The following is a 22077-nucleotide window of genomic DNA, read 5'->3' on the forward strand; positions in this document are numbered from 1 at the left end:
AGAGCCCACCCGACCCGGCCTCGAGCACCTCCAGGAATGGAGTGCCTACAGCTCTCTGGGCAGCCTGTGCCGTGCCCGACCACCCTCTGAGTAAAGAATTTCTTCCTAAATTTCCCATCTTTTAGTTTAAAGCCACCCTTGCTTGTCCTGTCGCTGTCAGAGCATGTACAAACTCTGTTTCCCTCCTGTTTATGAACTCCCTTCAAGTACTGGAAGACCACAGCAAAGTCTCCCTTGCTGGATCCTTGCCTTCTCCACTCCTCTTTCAAAGTATGATTACCTCTTCCCTTGGCTCTCAAAGTCATACCCCACCTCTAATAAAAACACTTCTTTTTTTTTTTTTCCTTTGCAATGCAACTGCCATGAGATAACAGCCCACTTACCCCTAACGAAGCTGCTACAATTAATAGAATGTGTTAATTATGTCTTTAAATTCATTTCAATGAGAAATGGACTAATTAGAGTCCATTATTCTAAAAATACTCCTATTGCGTCTTATTTGATGCTAATTAGCCCTCCAGCTTTTTTTTCTTTTTTTTTCCCAACAGCAGCACAGCACATTTTTCTTTCAATAGCACAATAGAAGAGTTTTTTTAGATGTTTGCTTTTATTTCTTCTCTTTGAATCGGTCAGTTTGCATGGAATAACCTGTAATTTAATAAAACCATCCTTAAGTGTGTGTCGTAATGAATTGGGGACGTGATTATTCAACTGGTTTTGCATTCTAATCCTATTTCAAGTTAAATGCTAGGGAAAAACATCAAAGAAACTTTCCTGGTAAATTTTAACTCTATTTCATTTTAACACAAGCGATGAACACTCAAATAGAGCTGGACAGAATAGGGGAAATATTTCCACTGGGAAATGCTCGAGAGAAAGACAGGAGGTGCTGGAGTGCCCGTAAGGATGTGACCAGTGTTCCCAGAGTTGTGAGAGCTAAGGCACAGATCTTTTACTAACCCTGGGCGTTTGCTTGCCACCCCAGTCTGAGACTGTGGATTTAATGCAGTGCTATTCAACATAGCAGAGCATCAGATCATGACATCACCATCAAATCAATGCAATGCCAAAAAAAGAGGAAGAAGGAAAGAAGGAAAGAAGGAAAGAAGGAAAGAAGGAAAGAAGGAAAGAAGGAAAGAAGAAGGGAAGGAGGGAAGGAGGGAAGGAGGGAAAGAGGGAAAGAGGGAAGGAGGGAAGGAGGGAAGGAGGGAAGGAAAGGCACAGATTCAGTGTAGTGAATTCAAGTATGACAATTCAATGAAGATTTATCATTTAAGCTAGTAAGTGCAGGAAATAGAAAGTTTGCAAGTGAAACAGTCTATGTGCTTTTAAGAATTATAAATTACTGATTATACTAACTTTGCTACATACTTCTAGAAACAGCGTGCATTTTGAAAACAAGAGAGTTAAAAATCTCTGCACAAATTGTTCGAAACACCATTCTATACCTTTCTTACTGAACAGCCACCATCTTTATAGCAAGAGAAGATAGAGAATACATACGACACAAAATTACCAGATTAAAATCTTGAGTAGTGTGGATGGATATCAATTTAAAAGTGAAAACAGAAAGTCACAGAACAGGCATAGATGTTCAAAACAGCATAAACTTTGTGTTGGAATCTCTTCCAAATGAATCACTTCCAAACAAAAGTAAATAGTTCCTTCAAGCTGATTTAGTACTTGTCCTTCATCAGTAGGTACAGTTAGTCTTGTTAAACAGTCACATTCATTTCACAACGTTAAGCAAGCCAGACTCATACTGCAAATGGTCAGAAAGGCAAACTCAGACGATAATAGTCTTCAGACTGTTTTGGAATCAGGAACCCGGGACTTTCATCTTAGTGTTCACAGTATTTACAACTGAGAATCTTATCCATGCTTTGTGACTCAGGTTTTATTTTTTCCACTCATACACCTGTCTATGGGAAATTTTGCATGACACTTGTATGAAACTGGGAGGACCACCAGCTGAAAGTGATTCTTCTGCAGAGCTTTTGAGGTGCTTCTTGGCACAGAGAAGCACTGCTTCTTTTACTACCAGCTCTCAACTTATAAAAGCCTACACAACCATTCAAAGGTATAGTTGTAACTACATACAGAACACAGTAAGAGAGAGAGGGTCTATGTGCAGGGTCACCAACCAGCAGACCAGGCTGCCCAGAGCCACATCCAGCCTGGCCTTGAATGCCTCCAGGCATGGGGCATCCACAACCTCCTTGGGCAACCTGTTCCAGTGTGTCACCACCCTCTGTGTGAAAAGCTTCCTCCTAATATCTGACCTAAACCTCTCCTGTCTCGGTTTAAAACCATTCCCCCTTGTCCTATCACTATCCACCCTTGTAAACAGCCATTTCTCCTCCTGTTTATAGGCTCCCTTCAAGTACTGGAAGACCACAGTGAGGTCTCCCCGGAGCCTTCTCTTCTCCAAGCTAAAACAATCCCAGTTCTCTCAACCTTTCTTTATAGGAGAGGTGCTCCAGCCCTCTGATCATCTTAATGGCCTTACTGTGTTGAACAATATTATCTATCAACTTTAACATTTTTTCAGCAATAAGCTTTGTGCTTTCAGCAGGTGTTGCATTAACTTTGCTGGAAAATTGCACATCAAGTTAAGCAGAGCTCTGAAGCACATTTCTATCTCTATTGCAACATAAAAATATGCTTGCATGTTTTGAATCAAACCCTAAATTCTCTGTTTTCTTCCCAGAAGTAGTTTACTGTAGCTGGCTGAGGAGCCTATATTACTCTGCTGACATCTTTCAGCCTGAACTTTAACGAAACGACTTCTGAAGCAAAGATAATTTTCTTTTTGGCTTCGTCCTTTTTATTTTGTTAACGTCTGAAAATACAAGGGCAACATTGTTACAGGTTGTTTTAGGGGATGACAACTCCGCCAGAAACTTCTAAATACTTATTGTCATGTAATCCACCAAAAGACAAACAGTTGTAGATGTCAGTACACTTAATCTTGACATGTTAGCTTTATTAAGACAAATAAAGACAGTCTCACATGTTGAGCTATCCACAGCTCTAAAACTGCAGCTCAGAGTTACTGATATCAGAGGGATGAGGGCTATTTTTAGTGGTCTGGTTTGGAATTTCTAAGAATTACCACAATAATTTTCATACTAACTTATAATAAAATAGTTATGTCACTTTAATGAAACTGAAAGGCTCCTGGACCCTACTTGAAATGATATCATAGTTAAATGTTCAGCTAGTTTTTCGAGGGGCTATCCTCTCATTAATCCAATTTACATAGTTTGTTACTCTTGTATATACTCCAGGCTTGTTGACTCTGCCACAGCCATCTCCCCAGCTGATGACTCCATAAAGGTAAGAGATTTCATTATTCTCACAGGCCAGAGGTCCACCAGAATCTCCCTGCATTAAAAGTGAGGAAAGATTATTTAATTTGACAGAAAATCATTGGGGAAAAAAAAATGTAAGTAGAGTAAATCAATGTTTAAATGTAAGTAGAAAGAAATTTTTTCCTGTTTTAAAGAGAAAATTATTTTCAGAGCAAAGTTGGAAGGAAAATTGTGTTGCCTTTATAAGATCTCAGTGATAAATGAAGTTTTGCACCTGAGATTAATTTACTCTCTCAGAACCTTGCTTATGTCTGCACATCTCATCTCAGTGACTGTAACTTTGGTATCAATGCACTGTTGTTTCTCAGACTATGCAGCTCTCTTCTGACCATTTGTTTTTGTTTTTTTTTTTTCATCCCTCCATTTTCTTCTTTCTCTTTGAACATGTTAATGATCTCTATAGCAGTTCCAGTAAGCAGTATACATGATATTCTTTGCTTCACAGACTGTCATTGCCAAGTATCAGCTATGTGCTGCCTGTTGCTAAAAATTATCCTAACAGAGCATAACCCCATCAAAATGAATTGAAGATAAAATCTGAAGGTTTATCTAAGAAATAACCTGAACCTTAGTTTCACACACGTCTCATTTGTCACACAGGAACTCCATACCCTTTATTCAAGGGCCACGGTGTAACATAACTCAAAAAGAGACAAAATATAGTAAGAATTTGAAGTTCTTCCATTAAGAATGGAAGTCATGAAACTTTTTCTATTGGACTGTTACCCTACACCTTTAAAACCTATCTATTGTAATAACCTCAAATCTTTTCTCCTCCAAATCCACCACTATTCCCCACCTCCTATACAAGTATTCTTATTTCCTCTTATAGAGAGGCAGCAGCTTGATGGTTTGGCTTATCTGCCAGCTGGCCAGCAAGTCCCTGCCATCACAGTACCATCTCACCCAGCCAGCAGCTCAGGCAGCTTCCCTCTATTGTGTAGCGTTGGCTTTTATGAAGGTAAGAGAAATATAACACCCTGAAGGGTTGTTGTTGTTGTTGGGTTGGTTTTTTTGTTTTTTTTGTTTTGTTTTGTTTTGGTCCTTTGTAAAATTTAATTGACATTAACAGGTTAAAAAAAATAACATAGGAACAAATAGTGCAGTCACATAAATGCTTTTTTTTTTTTTGAAACTTTCTTTTCTTTAGGATGACTGTAATGTCAAAAGTGAGCACTGTAACATTTCTTCTAATTATACACATTTATATTCCTTGTCTAGAGATGACTCACAACATTACCTGACAAGCATCAGATTTGCTGTCAAAGTAGCCAGCACAGAACATATTCTCACTGATTTCTGTTCCATAAATTTCAGGGCTTCTGCACTTCTCCTCAGGAATAATTGGAATCAGTGTTTCTTGCAGTACATCTGAATAACCAGTTATATCTTTAAAAAATTCCCAGAGAGAAAAAAAGTAATTTTAAAAAAATGCAAATAGCATAACATGGAAACTCAACACAAGATAGATACAACATATAAACAAACAACGCATGTCATGTTATGGATCTCTTCAAAAGATAGCAATTGTTCTTAGTGATCAGATCATTCTCTAATTCTGCAGTCAGAGTCCACATCTACTAGAATAGCAGAATTTCATGCCCAAGCATCAATTCACTTTGGGTTTTCTCCTTTCCCAGGGTTCTGGGAACACTTTGTCAGCACTCTTGTCATTTCCTCTTTCCTGGCGTGATTTTAAATCATAAATTTATTAAAGGCTGTAGAAAATCTTTTTGTCTTTAAATCACACAGTTAGATTAGTACAACCTTTGCTCATACTGAGTTTCTAATGAATATGAGGAGGCCGGGTCCCCCCCATCCTTCCCCTATCTATATAAATCTCTGCTATCTCCTCACCAAGGCAGCATGACCATATCTCACAATCCTGAAATTCCTTATCTCAAAGGATGAGAAAAAGATGAAGCATTTCCTTCTTGCCTTTCTTAAACTGAATGTAAGCACTTCCTAGCCCAAAGCCCCTCCAGCCTTTTCCAGTAGACACTTTCAAGGTTTCCTGCATGGTGAAGCTAAAGATTGCCTCCATCACAGACCACTAAACTGACTGTGTTTGGTTTGCAGTCTTTATATCTACCTTGAGAAACGTGGAGTAGGAATCACTTAACAGTTCTTGGCACCTACAGCTAAGCTACTTGCTCCAGGCTCCACTCACTCCCCTAATTTCTTGTTCACGTGAACCACTCACTGAATTTCAGGGACTATAAGGAAGGCTTGGGATGACTATTTCAGATGTAAATGATACACAAATCCAAAGGTAGGTAATCCAATCAGAAGTCCCTTGGAGAATATTTTACTACCAGCTGTGCAACATATCCTTGAGCATTTTGCTTAGTTTTCATCAATGTTTTCCACAAATATCACCTCTGTCATTTCACTTACTTTCATGCTTATGCCCCCATCCAGAAATCTGACACTTGAACTGATCGGGGAAAACGGTGTTACTTTCTGGCAGGCAGATGGGCTGAACAAACTGGGACTTGACAGCACAGCGTTGGCCATTCTTCTTCAGCTTAATCAAGGCTGCAGAATAGAAAATACAGTAGGAATAAAGTGCCTGTTCCCTTTTTTTTATAGGATTGGCAGCAGTGGGTCTCAGATACAACTTTAATTATCCCCTAAGCCTCTCTTAATTAAGATATTTCAATCAAAGACAGACAGACTCATCTCAACAGCACCTGATTTCACATTAAATTGAATGCTGAAATATTCACCTACTCCTCTTGTGGGAATATTTATTTTATGCTGCGCTCACTGAGCAGATTTTTCTTCAGTGCTTTTGTAGAGAAGGGGGAAGACAGAAAATACATGTCTCCTCCCACCCTAAAGTTAAATAACAGTGACATATCCACAACTTTCAGCTGAAGTAAGTGGGATGTGCAAGCACTCGCTGCTTCTGAAAGTCTGGCCACCTGCCTAATTCCATTTTGACTTTCAAAAAATTAATTACTGCAAGAGCTGATGTATTTCATGCTCTTTGTTATCACTGAGTTCAGCAAAATTCAAATTTTGGAAAACTAAGGACTAGAAAATTAGGCTATTTCAAAACCAAGCTTCTGAAAGCTGCTGAGAATTACACAGCCTACACAACTTTTTCTCTCTCCTCATGAGGCTGAAAACAGCATAAATACGAAGCTGTGCAGCACTGTGAGTTCAACAGTGAAAGTGGATGCCAAAAGTAGCAGAAACTTTGCTTTTCCTGTAGCAAAACTTTCATGATGAGCCATAAACTGAGGTTGTGTTTGGTGTAACAAGGGCAGCGTACTGGGTTTGAGCACACCACTCAAAGAGAATAGAGCTGAGGTACTGTGGCTATACCTATTTAAATTTCATATCACAGCTTTCAGAAGCTGCAGGTTTATCCCTGGATATTCTCATTTCTCTACAGACTACTACTTTTGGCTTTTGTGGAATACATAACAGTATCTCACAGGCCAAGAAGCCCACAAAGATTGCTCCAATATTAAGCAGCTTGTCTTCCTCACCTTCCTCTTCTCCACCACCATTTCTGCCTGTATCTAAATCCCCCATACTTTCCATCAAATATTCATGTAGTAACTTGTTTACTTACAAAATGCATTTTCAGCACCAAATAAGTCTGCTGCTGCATCAACAGAAATCACTGGTAACACCGAGTGTGCCCACAAGACTTTCCCCCAAGTTTCTGCCTGCTTGTTTGTTTGCAGTGGGGCACATCTTAGGAACTCCTTCTCCAGATGACCCTAAATTTGGACACTGCACACGTGATGCATGCCAAATTTCAGAGTAATCCAAAAAAATTTGGAAACCCCAAAGTATAAACTGTGATTTACACCAGGATATTTCAGAGCTGAGCAATGCCCCACAAGTTCATCTTTTGGTACGCTCTGACAGAGTTCCCACTGACACTGAATCCCACTGAATCTAAATGCTTTTTGCTACACAGTGGAAAATATTCACCATCTGGGAGCAAAAAAGCCAGTACATTCCTGACCTAAGTTATCCCTGATGCCAGACTATTAAATAGTTTCATAGACAAAGTGCTCACACAGCTTCATGCCCCAGGGAGATATGCCAACTTCCATAAAAGCAGATTAGAAAGTAATAAGCAAGTTTCTCTTCCACTGTCATTCTGAGTAATATTATAAGGTCAATCAGAAGGGCATTTAACTTTTGACTGCTAAGACAGCTGATTTTCAAATTTCTCTCCTTAGTGTAAAGAATGATTCTTAGTAACATTGATTTTTCAGAGCAGATAGGGCTATTATATTCATCTAGTCAGATGCTCTATACAATACAGACAATAAAATTTTACCAAGTAATTCCTGCATCAAGCCCACAGTTTCTGGTATGGTTGAAATAAAATGCATAATCACATGAAGACTTGAAGTGATGATGAATCTGCCATACGTCAAGGTAAATTGCTCCGAAGGCTAATTACCATAATTATTTAAAATTTGCAATTTATTTCTTATCTGAATTTGTCTAGCTTTCAGATGCTCTTATTTCCCTGCTAGAGATAAGAACCCTCTGTTCTCAAAAGGTTCTCTCTTAATGTCTATTATTTTTCTCCTAAGAAAGCAGTTTTCAACACATGAGCTAAACTTGGAAGTCAGCTAAACAGGAAATAAAATTACAAGAAAAATACTCACCAATATCATGTTCAGTAGGTCTGAACACTGAATACTGAGGATATAAGATGTATTTCTCTATTTCAAATGTTTGTGTTACATCGGTTGTTCTATTAAAGAAGTGCTGACCAAGAACAACTTTAATAGAGGATTTTTGAGGACTGTAATACAAAAGAGAGAACAAACAATTCTATATTTAGAAACACAAATGAAAACCAGCTTCCAATGGCCATGTACCATGAACTGTTAATAAATTCAGATTGCCAGCATGCCCATTATTCACCCTCTCATAATGCCTTGACCTGTCTCCCAGTCTTCTACTGTGGGCTAGGAGAAAGCTGACTAAAGTTATAGTGAGTTCCATGCTCTATGGGCCATTGTTAACCTAGTTAAAGGCTGTTCCTTCTTGACAGAATCACACCCACAGAATCACCAAATCATTGGGTTAAAAGAGACACTAAAGATCATCTAGTTCCAATCCCCAGCCATGGGCAGGGACATTTCCTATTAGATCAGGTTGCCCCAGGCCTCATCCAGCCTGGCCTTGAATACTTCCAGGGATGGGACATTGGCAGCTTTGCTGGGCAGCTGTACCAGTGTCTCACAACCCTCATATTGAACAATTTCTTTTGAATATCTAATCTTTTAGTTAAAAACCATTACCCCTTGTCTTATCACTACACTCCTTGATAAAAAGTCCCTCTCCAGATGTCCTGTAGGCCCTTTTTAGGTTCTGGAAGGACACTATGAGGTCTCTCTGGATCCAGACTCTCCTCCAGTGTGAACAATCCCAGTTCAGCCTGTCCTCATAAGAGAAGACAGAGTTGGAAAGAAAGGGAAACATGGGAATAATCAGGAAGAGTTTAGAAAGACAATAACTTCTCTAGCTTTGAAAGCAGTAGAATTAAAATTTCATTTTTGCTTTAAAACCCAACTTGATTTGCACTCACCTAAGTCTACAATCAGTTGAGCTACTGAGCACCCTTAACATGGAAGAGCTCAGATGTGTAGTTATCCTGTGCAGGAGCAAAGGAACCTATCATGCATCATGCACAGATCCAGAGTGGTCAGTACCATTACAAAGTTTCCCCAGCTGTGATCCTGTGCATCACTGATGGCCATCAGATATCAGAGCGAATTCTGCTCTGATACTGAGCACAAAGCAATAATAAACAGCAGTGTACATGCTGGAGAGATAGTCTGACTAACTGAAGCACAGAGAATAGGCAGTAATAATTACTATGTGCATGGTTAAAAAACCTTAAAGTCTACTTTTTTGAAGCTGGAAAGCAAGAAAAAATATATATATATATATATTCTTCAATCAATATGCAAGGCCAGGATTTTCTCAACACCCTTGTGGAAGTAAACTAGTCTCTTCGAAAATCAGATTTTGAGAACATGAAACAGAGTGGAAGCTCATTTCCCAGGATAGTATTTTAAAAAGATTTTAAAAGCACTAAATAGTTTCATTGTGACATTCAGATGATTCATTGAGGAGAAGAAATAAAAAGGGAGAGGCTGCAAAACAGGAAAAGAAAAAAGCTACCAAGTAAGCTCCACAAGGATCTATTGTCGCCTAGTGGAAAGCAGTTGAAATTGTGGCTAACTTAGAAGTACTAAACATACAGAACAGTGCAAATTACAATGCAGTCATTATGGAAAATCTGTATGTAACAAACCACCAGCTGGAAGTGGGTGGAAATGTCCTGAATAGCTGCCAAAGTTAGTAGCTATTTCACAACATTTGAAAAACAAATGCGTTGTGGCTCGAGCTCCAAATGCTTCAGTACAGCATTCACAGCAGTATTATTAGGTCTACAAGCTATCAGCGTATGCATTCTGGCATGAGGTTTGCTGTTTCTCTTGGCTCCTTTACTATGCAAAGGAACAATTTGTATGAAATGATGTAATATTTTTACCATCTACATGATCAAACTGAAATCAGAAAAAGTGTTCAGCATTTGTGGAAAATTAAGTATTTAGAATAAAGTAAGGCCATCCTATTGACAATAATTTCCCTGGTGACCTGCAGCTGGAGGCCAAAAAAAAAATTTTTTTTAAATCACCACTTGACTCCTTCAACCTTTTTGAACAAAAACATAGCAGTGAACGTAGTCATCTCTGTTACACCTCAAAGCAGACACACTTGCAAAAAGGCAGCTGAGAAAAGAAACACTTAATGACTCTCTGCAGATACCTGCACATGCAAGCTCTCGTTCCATGTCCTGACATTCTGACACCCAGCACACCTTACTCCTTTTGTTGGCCCATTTAGCATCTTTGAGTCTCCTTAAGTAAAACTGGGCTATATGCCATTTGTAAGCTCATGTGCTGCACTCAGATTACCAGCAACATCATTTGAAAAATTCACCATTTTGTAATCTCACCTTCCTTCTTGCTTGTTTCAATTCAGGTTTGTTGTGACTCACAAGAACACAGTGCCAGAGAGGAGGGGACCTACTGTCACACCTGTGGCTGTGAGTTTACCTGTTAGCAAAGCAGTGTGCTGCTGACACAACCCAGCAAGTCTGAATAAGAGTCCCAGCGCAGAAACTCTCTCCAATATATATAGCTGCTGTCCAGGGATGAGATCCAGGCAAAGATGAAGATCCTCCAATAATCCTAGGTCTCACAAAACTTCTTTTTTTGTGCCTTCTCCCACATGGCCTTCTGGGAACTGCAAAAGTGTCAATATCTTCCAGAACTGGTGGCCTCCTTTCCCTGCTTGCTAAGATATAAAGGTAAATGGCATCAGACTGCACATCATATGTTTCTTAGGAACATGTCATCGTGTTTGGATTCTGGACTGAGCTTGGCCATTCCAGCAGCAACGACTAGTATGCTTGTGCTAATGTCATCAATCAAACGTACTAGAACCATAAATGGAGAATAGAAGGACCATATGATTGACTTTTCAAATTAAAGCTCTATTCTAAGGGCCAGCTTTAATACAAACAACAGTTTAATATTAATTCAGAGGAGGAACACTATCTTTAGTTTTCAGACTTGCATACTGTGTCATATGACTCCAGTCCTCTATTTGCTCACAGGGGCCACTCATCTCCTGAGCCTGCTTCACAATTTGTTAAAAAGCATTATTTATTTCTGATGCCTTTCACGCTTCAGCAGAAATTCTGTTCATATTGGAATGACTGTAGTGGAAAGCAGTAGTATGACACTGCTGATATACAATATTGCATGACAAAAATCACCAGTCATATCACAACTCCAAAAAAAAAAAAGCAAAATAAGCTTATTGCCACTTGATTTACTGTGAACACTAAAACATTCAGTATTCCTGGGAACAGTAGAACATTCAAAACAATACAGTGAAAACTTTTTCTAGTGTCAATAAATCTTTCTTCATTAATTCATACGATGGATTTTAGCAGTCCTTTAACATACCACAGGACGTAATGTTACAGTATTCCCAAGACAAACTGTTGTCCTTCATGATGTAACACCACGGCTTCTCATCTTCATCTGGATTTCTAATGAATTCATGGGAGAATAAATTAAATGCATTAATGATACTGTTATCCCAAGCTTCCCAGATGTTCTCTGTTTTTTCCTATTGCACTATGCAGAAAAGAAGACTGATAGGATTGTTAGGTTTGGAGCCATCTAAGAAAGCACTGAAGAAACTGCTAGCATCTAAATGGGTGAGTAACTTCTTAGTAGGGATCTTTATGCTTAAAGCTAGCAAAAAAATGAAGCTCATTAGGACCTAAAATGCAGAAACATGACTAAATATCTGTAGAGTTTTCCTGCAAGTATTCAGATGCATGAGCATGTTCACTCGGTTTAAATACAGTGCTTCAACAGATATCAGCTGAGCTATTTTCAGGACTGAATCCCATGGGAGAGATTCCTCTGTTAGATTATTTTTTTTAAGTGAGGAAATTCCACCACGGGTAGATTCATAGAAAATCCATACCAAGAATAGATAGCAAAAACTAATTTGAGGTACTCAAGTCCATATTCCCTGGAGACAGTCTGAGGAAATGATAGACTAGTTCAAGAAAATATTACATTCCTCAAAAGGCAATATCAGAATCAATTGAGTCTTTTATTACTCTGATATTAGACGACTTTGGTATTGATCCCATTAGGATTTCTCCATGGTACAGCAGAATTGCCTTTATTTGTGCTGCACAAGTAACCCAAAATTTGACCAGTTTAGTCCTCCAAGAGTATAAAACTTTGAAGGCTCAGAAAGATCTTGAGTAGGCCAATAAAAATAGACAAGATAATTCAGGACTTTGGATAAACAGTAATTCTGATTCCAGTTGGATTTATCAAAAGTATTATCTGTTATTTTAAGATTCTTCAATATATATTTTTTTAATCTGACTGCTATTCAAAAAGATTAAAGCACTTTCAAATTTTCAGAACTAAAGAAGCAACATGGGTTGAGTCATATTCCACCGACAATGTTTCTAAATTAGACTATTTGAAGAAGATATCTGAAAGATTATATAGTGCAGCAGAGATATCCCCAGAAATTATAACAAGCTGACAAAAAAGTGAAAAGCTTTTTTCTCAGCTTTACAGAACATTAACACATCAGCTCCTATACCATTTTATTATTTGCATTTGAAATCTGCAAGTGAATACTGTGCTTAAATGATGCAAATTGAAGGGATCAGGATTTATCAAAGCACAAAATACATGCCCAATAAATTGCCATGGTGTACAGGGACACCATACATTTCATACTTAAGTGTTTGAATCCATACCAAGCCTTTGAAAGCAAGCCAACTTGGATTTGGCAGGGGGAGGAGAGGGAATAGTAATAGTTTGTTTTTGATAGAGAAGAAGAGCTGCTTTGAGCATGCATGCATGCTTCTTATCAACAAACAACTTCACAGTAGTTAATGGAGAAGTACCTAAGATTCTCAGCTTTAGGATGGCCTCTACTAGAAACATTTATTCTATTTACGGATATCCTTTGACCTCATAAAGAACTCAGAGACAAGGGGAACATAAAGTGACAGGAGAAAGCCATAAAAAGTTCCATTAAAACTGAACACAAAACTTGAGCAGGAACATAGTTTATAATACATGTGATTTGATCAAAGTTGAAATGCCAACGTTATATTTTGCAGCCATTTTTCTTTGAAAGAAATTTGACATCCCAGCTCAGGATTACTGAAACATGGTGGTTTTGATTTTTTCCACTCTTAAAAGATTTTCTTTTATATAAAAAATTCCACAATATATAATCTGAAATAAATGCATTACACAAATTAAGTGGTTAACATCTTTCTCCTTTTGGATAGTCATTTTTGAGCAATTTTATTTTTTTTTTAAGGTCTCATTCAAAAAACCCAGGAAAAAAAGGATTTTCCAATGTTAAATTGTACCTAAGCTTCTTGTCACAACCACATGTTGATCCATACCGCCTACCAGATCTTGTCTTCTGGAAACTTTGACCCCCTGTGTCAGGCCGCTAAGCCAGCCCAGATTTTCCAAGGCTGCTTTGATATTCCTGCCCCTTCTCTCTTCCACATCTGCTCCCACAATATATCCATCCACCTTTTGTTTTATAGTCACAGGGCAAAGTTCCTCACCTGCAGTAAGAGAAGGGCCCCAAGCCTAACTGTACTGCTTTCTCAACGCTGTCAACATGAAGCTCCCGGTAGAGTAAGTCTGAATTCCACGGCAAGCAGCTATGTCCAGAAATGGTCGTCTTGGCAGTACCTCTGTACTCGGTGCCATTGCCACGATAGCAGTGATGATTAGGAACTGTAGAGGAGTGGATTTTGTGCTAATTATCTGTTAAATACTTGTTTTGCAGCTGAGGTGATGAGAGGCAGTGGACCCAGCCCCGTAGTACCTTTTACCTTTCAAAATAGTTTGTGTTTTTTCAAATGAGGACTTTCAGCTTTAAAAAGCAGTTAAAACTTCTAAAACTGGTTTTGCATGTACATAAAAAACTATTACACAGGCAGAGAATTAGACCTAACATTTTTGTTGCATATGGAGGATTTTAGTCAGAAATCTGCAGCAAAGTAAGCAATATGGCTGAGAATAATCTTGCCTAATTTTAGAAACACCTGAGCTCATCAATGCAGACTCCCATTTTAGTCAATTAAGAGAGACAGGCATTGCTAGCATCAAACTGATTTAGCCCGTTTGAGGTGACTTTTTTCAAGGTGAAGATGAATCTTGACATGTACTCTTGACTATGTTGACTGAATCTCATTTGGCAATAAAGTCAGCAAGCTCAGAAGGCTGCCTGTGTTGCAAACGAGTGAAAACAATCCTGTCCTGCCAGCAAATGCTTAAAAGGACTGATTTTGGAAAATACTTCTCTTTATGGCCTCATACATATACATATAGATATACTTACCTTACCCTTATGTATGCGTATATATACATAGATACATATTGCAAACATCAGTTTTTCAAAAATCAAACAAGTAGGTTGAATTTTCATATTCAAACTCCATTTCTTTGTCACCTGCACACAGGATATTTCTTCAGATAGGTCTGACATACTCAGCTGCCAAGATCTATCAACAGCACATACCAGTGTTCTGGATGAAAAGCATATGGAGATGCATTTCTATACAAATAGCTATAGTGAGCAGAAAGTCTACACCTCAAAACATGGCTCAGAGTACTGCAAAGGAAATACAAAACCATCTAATGTACAAAGAGGATTAATCGTGACCAAGCCTTAGAAGGTTTCTTATCCCAGCCACGCCGGTATGACTTATTCTTGACATCTGCAAGACTGGTGGAATCTTCTGAGCTTATAAGCAAACTGAAATATATAGCATCATGGTATTGCTTGAGTGTTGAAAAACACGCTGTGAGGATAATCAATCACAGCACACAACGTGGACAGCCATTATCAAATATCTGTTATTTTGACAAAACCTGGTGACATGTGAACCAGAGCATACAAGCAGCACTGAAATGATGAACTGCAACAGGGAACTTCTGATGTCAATCATCCATACAAGTCATCAGTAAGCAACAGCCCTCAAAACCACAAGCAAGCATGTGGCATAAATATGGGAGCTGGGGGTCAAAAAGTTTGATGTAAGAATTTAACATGAGTTAGCAGAGAAATATGTAGTTCACAAAATCGGCTTTCTATCTGGGCCTGGCAGACACACACCAGAGATAGTGAGAGTGCAATTCCTCCTCCCTACCACTCCTTAAATTAAAGAACTTTTATTTCAATAACTGAGAATATTACATTAAATCAGATAAATATTTTAACAACCACAATCTCCGATCTCACAGAATAGATTTTGTTTTCCATTTGTATTGCTAGCAATAGTAACCATTTCTTGGCAACCCTGGCATTTATTTTCTGGGCAAGATGCGAGTTAAGCTGCTTTGTTTGCCTGAAACTGTCATGAAAATGCCACTATCATGCTGCACACAAAATTCTTTCACTTATCTAGGGAAATGCCAGGTGCTTTTTATTTGTAGTGTATTCATTAGATTCAGAAATGATTTAGTGTTGCCTGCTTTTATGAGGATGAAACAAGATTCTGTTTCACTGCAGAACTATGGCCATATTCTGCAACACTGATGGTTTGGACATCTTGCAGATGGTGTTTACAAGTTGTGCTCAACCTTGTCAGGCTAAAAATCCAATGCACCTCTGTTTTTGTATATCTGCCAGTCACTGCTAAAGCTGCTAAAAGATTATAATTAGAAGAATTTGGCCCCTTTCTAAATCATCATCATTTTCTTCTCCTATAAGTTTGCATTACATATTGCACTTGTTGTGAGAAACAGTATTATCTCTTAATCTGTTTTTTTGTTTGTTTTTTGTTTTCTAAGAGGTATTTTTGCACAAAAGTAAACTAACTTAATCTCACATCTTGTGGAGGAGCATCTTGGTTAGCAAAGTTGTTGTTTCCTCACTTTACTGGCTTGTATTACTACTGTAGCAACCTCATCACGGCTATTAAAGAGCATCTCATGAAGAATATAAGGCCAGCAAGAAACATACCCAAAGTCTAATACGTGTTTTCTATAATTCAGGAAAAACAACTCTCAAAAAATAATCTCAGGAACTACAGCAGTCCTACAGATCTTTTTCTTCTTCCCTTTTTTTTTTTTTCCCCCTCCTTTAACCATTGCAGCACTGAAAAATCTCCTTTTCCTCTCTCACAAGCAGTGTGAAGGTGGCCTGCTTCCAGCACTTCTTAATGGATTGCTCTGACTGGAAATTGTTCACTCTGAATTCTTTATAGTTTCCTCAACTCCTCATAACTCTGAAACACATTTTTTTTATGTGGAAGTAAGGAACTGAGGGCATAACATATGTATTTTTCTTGTTGATTCACTTCCTGTGGTACTGCCAATTAGCAATTAGAGTAGAAATGGCCTGAAGCTTCAGGTCAAACTTTGCTTCAGCGAAAGCATGGATCCTTCTTACACTGCAGACCTGTGTCACTGTCAGCACTGTTTGTTTCTTTTCTGAAAATCATTGAAATTTGAAAACAATTTCCAGTTCTGTTTTATTCTGAAAATCCAAGAGATGCAAGTAACTCACTTAAAACGTTCACGTTGTGTTCTGACGGCCTATTTTATCAGCATGTCACACCAATTCTTTTCTTTTAAATTTTCCAGTAAAAAGCAGTTTCAGGTCTTAAAATTAAAAGCAACCTGAAATAGCATTTATTCAGCAAGTTCTAATTGGTCACTTCCTGAAAATATTTTAGAAGGCCTTTTTGTCAACAGATGTTGACAGGCTCTATGGTTACATACCTGAACATTTCTATGTTTCTTTTGGAAGTCTTTCTGTAGAAAACAATGCAACTTACAGATGTTTTTCCCAAATATCTCATCAGAAATTTCCCTAATGTCTTTGAGATTCATCTGTATTTTCTTTTCAGATTTTGCCTATACTGTTACATTCTGTTAGCATTCTTTTCTCTGATGGCCCTAATCCTTGAGCAGAATAGTTTTAAGTAACCATTTCATTCACTAATGCTTTTTTAATTTTTTATTCCTGACAAACCCATAAGGCTTTTATTAAATACAATGTTAGATGAGTTTCTTTCTCTGTACTGCTCTGTATTAGCTTGTGACAGAAAGGGAGAGGGGTAAGAGGACAAAGACAAAGACCCCCCTCTCTGCTTGAACTTGCTCTTACAAGATGTCTTCCTCAGTGTCTCAATTATCAATTATCCAGATGGAAAAGATCTTCAGAAAATTAGAACCAAAAATTAACCTTGGTGGAATTAAGAGACCATCTTATATCCAGAGCCTTCCTGGAGTATATGCCCACTTCTGTTTCAGTGCAAAATGTATGTTCTGAGCAGGTCAGAACAAGGTCTTCATCTCTCACTAAATAGCAGATTGTTCACATGAGAGAGTATTGATACCTATCTGCAGCCTTCTAATGTGTCTATCACTTTATATTTCAGTTTCACATTTCATCCATTAGCAACAATGATAAATAAGAATGAACAATGAAGTTTTATGTTTCTGCATGCATCTCAGACTCATTGGCTGCCTGCAGAAATCCCTGTCTTTCCTTGATCTGCCTAGGAGTTCCCATATGTCCTGTCCTGGTTAGCTGTGAGCTTCCAGGATAAATACAAACATGACACAAAGGCATCTTCAGAATCCATAGACTCTCTTACAGACTTCCTCACTTCACTGCATGAAAAAACCCTCAGCTGTTTTGAGAGCAGAAAGGCAGACATTGCCACATGAAGTGAAGCAAACACCATGCTGGACCGTCCCTGGCTTGTAGCAAACTGCTTCCCATTGCCATGTACTAATCCCTCTCTCTGAAAGTGAGAACAGCAGCACCTACTCCCACTTTTGGATCTTGCTAATTAATGAATATAAACAGAAATGTAAGGAAGTGATATTTCTACATAGCTATATTTCCATATAATTCTGTCATATATCTAGATCTCAATATTTCTATTTTGGGCTTATGATTTAATACAATAGCAGATAATACATATAACACATTTGTAACAAATAATTGGTTCATATTATGTGCTGTTTTCCCACCTCCAGCCTGACAGCACATAATAGTGAAATATAACCCCAATGAAACTGTGGCTTGATTACGAAACACACATAACATCTTTAAGCCAAAAACAGTGAAAAAATATGAGAAAATTGGCAGCCCTTTGTAATGAATTAAATATAATAGAAACTCACCGTGTAAAAAAAGAATGGTTTTAGGGCTGGAAAAACAGGGTGATTTATATGGCATAGAAGACCTTTTGAAGTTGCATCCTAACTTAAGGATTGCACACATCATTTGCTGCTGCTGGACTTATTATCTAAAATATTTTTCTTTCAACAAATTTTTGTAATCTTGCATTTGCAAATACTCCAGATCAACTGAGACAAAACAGAAGAGCTGATTTGTTTCTCTTTTATAAAACTTGATTTACAAATCTACCTTCTGAGTAAGCTGAGTCTTTTTAAATAGATGTTTAAATTCAGAAATCTATAAACTCCGAAACAGAAAAAGAACCAAACTTTCTGGCCAGTGGGAGCAGTTGCTCATTAGAGAGCCAGTAATGAGAGGAGGATCTCTGAAGCGCCTGAAAATCCAAGTGTGGCCTGGTGAGAGAAAGTAGGCAATGGGAGAGGGAAAGGCTGCAAAGGAGATTTCTTCAGTAATTTTTAGCTTCCGAGCTGTACCACAAGCTCAATGAATCTTTCCCTAAGCAGCCTCCCTAATTGACAGTTATATAGCATAACACATTACTTGGATCAGAGGGTGTCAGTCCTCTCACATTTTCAAGAGGACGTGCCCCCTGTAAAACACAATTAACCGATACCACTGTGCTGTCCTCAGTAAATAAAAAATGAGATTAAAAGCACAATAACATCCTTAAATTAATCATCGTCCAATAACTAATGCCACTGCCAAGTCAGAGACCTTATAATGAAAGTAATTATCAGCTGCTAACGTTGATCGTATTAGTTTATACTAAAGTTGAAAACAAAGACTTGTCATCTAAAAAGGCACCAACGGAGGCACAAAGAAGGTAACACAGACACTTCAGTGCCCACAAACATCTTGGGAGAAAAAAAATCATCCACTGTATTTCTTTATAAAAATGAAGATCTCCAACATATTCCTGTCTGATTGGAGAAATTTCTGCCTATTGTCTGATATTCACTTTATAGTAATCATAATCATTTTTCCTATACAGTGAAACAGTATAGCTTGTTAGCTTTCTCCTCTCTAGCCCAGATTTGCAGTGTTCAGTGCAAATGACTAATCCACAACCTCCATGCAAATGGTGCTCCTTTATTTGCTTAATATTTTTCTCTATACCAGCCAAGCTCTTTATTAAAACTCCTAACTGTGAAGAAGCCTAGGACATCAGAGTAGCCTCTGTATCACAGTTCACATCTGCCATCTCCATAAATGATGCCTTACAGTTACCATTCTCTGAAGCCACTTTTGTCTCTACTCTTCTGTTCACCATCTGCTATGTATCTTAGTGTAGTGAAACAGAGGAGAATTCTCAGTTGATGATACCATGTTCATGCACTTCATCATCTTTCAGTTCTTCCTACTATTTGCCATTTCACATCTTAGCCTACTAAGCATAGTTTTTCTCCATTAAAATGTCTCTAGCTGCTTTTTCAAAATCTGATGAAAATCCAACTCACCTTTACTATTTCTGCAACAGTGCCCTAGGCTTCCTCTTCATTACCCTTGTCTTAGTAAATCTAGCATTAAATTTGTGCAATTTCTTGGGGGCCCATAATACTTTGCCACTGCAAACTACCTAGTCACCTCTCCAAACAACATTGAACCATATAAAAAAGTAATGAAATAATTATCTACTATTCTCCTTGCCCACAACTGTAGAGGAATAGTAACCTTATTTTTTTCTGTCCTAGTTTTATTACTAATCGCTCTGCTCCATACATGCAAACAGCAAACAGCTCCAGCATCATGTGGAAAGCCCCCTCAGCCATTAGTATCAGACCTACTGATTCAACTTCAGTGGGCCATCAACTGATTGAATATTTGCTTATCCTTGTCAGCCAAATGACTTTATTATTATATTTCACCCTTTTATTTTTATCCTTCAAGATTCTAGAAAATAAAAAATTAAACACTAATCTGAAAGCATTCTGGTAGATTATAGAACACCATTGGTAAACAAAAAGCAAAAAGACTTCATTATCACTGTTTTCTCAGAAGAAAAGATTTAGAAGTTTTCCTCCAGCACCAAGAGCTACATTTCCTTTACAAATGTACCTTTTTTAGCAGAAATCTGCAAACACACTATTTCAGTAAAATAACCACTAAGAGGGTGGGATTGCTGTCTTTTTTTTTTTTGACTCCTTTTATTGCCTCACTCCCCCAGTTACTCAAAGATGTGGCCGAGAGTTCTTCCTGTATATAATTATATACTCATCTATCCTGTCATCTTACTTCTCTAAAATTCTTCAACCTATTTCTGACATAAAACAACACATCTCCTTATATAACCATAAAACTTCCACAATTAGCAGTGCAACTCATACTTTCTTTAAAGCTATGTTGTCTCTCTAATTCCACTACCTACAAACCAAAAGAGAAAAAAGGACTGGAAAACATAAGGGTTTTTCTTAAATTTTAAGAATTTCACATTTCATTGTGCCCAAACTACTAGCAAAACACTATTGCTACCTAAACCTTAATCCAAAAAGCCTCGAGTAAGGCTCTACAGACCTCTCAATTAAAAAATAAATAAATAAATAAATAAATAACAACCCATAAAGTAGTTGTGGATGTCCCATCTTTGAAGGTGCTCAAGGCCAGGTTGGATGGGTCCTGGGCAAGCAGATCTGGTGGGTGACCACCAGCCCATGGCAGGAAGTTGGAACTGGATAATCTTTGAGGCCCCTTCCAACCTAAGCCATTCTACAATTCTATGCAATGATTCTACTTTTAAACCTGGTGCAACTTACAACCATGGTGACACAAACCTAAATGGGCTTTCCATGGCTCTGTTTTTTACTACATCTTTTGTTTAAGCATGAAAAGCACAAAAATCAACCACAACTCACCTATTACCCAGCTACCTAAATTTTGTAAGTAGCTCCACAAGAACCTGAATTATTGCTAAGTCCTAATACAACAAAAAACAGAAATAAACTCCAGCTAGCAAAAATACTGTATCACCCAATGAGTACAGCAATTCTGCACCCAAAAAAAAAAAATAGTTAAAGGCTGAAAAACCACTGAAATTTGTAGTGCAAAACCCCCCTTAATTACCCACATAGGATTCCAAGTTATTTCTCTGGTCAGCAATGGCACAACAAAGATATCTGTAAGTGTTTTAGGAAAAGGTTTGGCAGCTAGTTGAAGAGAACAAAAATATGCCACTAACATGCTTGCCAATAAATAAAGAATAAACTTAAAAATGCAAATGAGACTCCCAAATTAACTAACAACCCACACCCAAAAACAATACCAAAGCACTAACTCAGTGTTAAGGAGAATGAACTACTTTTACCCTAGAAATGAAGCAATATATACATGTTACCATTTATCCTTCAGCTAAGGCCTGCATATTCATAGTGTGAATACAATAGCAGGTTTTCGATCATTAAAACCCAGAGTCACCAATCCCTTAAACAAAACAAAAAAACCTCTTTCCCTCACCATCCAACTCTGACTAACATTTCAGGCTAGAAGGAGCTCTGCACAACCTGATGTAGCTGCAGTGTTCCTATTCACTGCAGGGGAGTTGGACTAGGTGGCCTTTAAATGCCTCTTCCAAATCAAGTGATTCTATAAATGCAAAATATAAATGGTTAATGTGTCCTCTGGCAAAATAGCTGCACATAAGCTGTGTTCCTCTCTGTATTCAGGCAACATTTCTACTGCAGCTCCTGTCTGTTCAAAGAAACTTGAAATATCAAAGTAATTTTACAATTACTTCATCACAACTGTTTATCATGAGTTATTGACTCCAACAAAGCTAAACATTTCTGAAGTTAAACTTTCCCACTCAAATGTTCACAGTTCCCTCTCCACTCTCTTCACCAGTTTGGACCACCAACAAAATATCACCCTCACAAGCCTCTGAGTTTTCACTTCTTATCACTGCCAA

General features: G+C 38.0%; 1 protein-coding gene across 1 annotated transcript; it reads right to left on the bottom strand.

The window, feature by feature from the left end:
• Positions 1-2801: 2801 nt before the first annotated feature.
• HGFAC (HGF activator) lies at positions 2802-13765 on the bottom strand. Its single transcript, XM_019615003.2, has 7 exons — positions 13576-13765; positions 11408-11493; positions 10490-10730; positions 8021-8160; positions 5772-5912; positions 4615-4763; positions 2802-3387 (listed from the first exon to the last, which is right to left on the bottom strand). The coding sequence occupies exons 2-7, from the start codon at positions 11454-11456 to the stop codon at positions 3217-3219; spliced, it is 891 nt and encodes a 296-aa protein (XP_019470548.1). The 5' UTR covers positions 11457-11493; positions 13576-13765; the 3' UTR covers positions 2802-3216.
• Between the last annotated feature and the right edge of the window lie 8312 nt (positions 13766-22077).

Source organism: Meleagris gallopavo, chromosome 4 (genome assembly GCF_000146605.3).
Source record: "Meleagris gallopavo isolate NT-WF06-2002-E0010 breed Aviagen turkey brand Nicholas breeding stock chromosome 4, Turkey_5.1, whole genome shotgun sequence".
NCBI classification, from domain to species: Eukaryota; Metazoa; Chordata; class Aves; order Galliformes; family Phasianidae; genus Meleagris; species Meleagris gallopavo.

Excerpts from the sequence above, each read along its gene's own strand:
- HGFAC (XM_019615003.2), bottom strand. The coding sequence starts at position 11,456 with ATGAAGGACAACAGTTTGTCTTGGGAATACTGTAACATTACGTCCTGT. Across the intron at positions 10,731-11,407 it reads CTGTAACATTACGTCCTGTG|CAAGCAGGGAAAGGAGGCCA; the intron begins GTATGTTAAAGG and ends TTTATATCTTAG. Across the intron at positions 4,764-5,771 it reads ATGGGGGCATAAGCATGAAA|ATATAACTGGTTATTCAGAT; the intron begins GTAAGTGAAATG and ends AATTTTTTAAAG.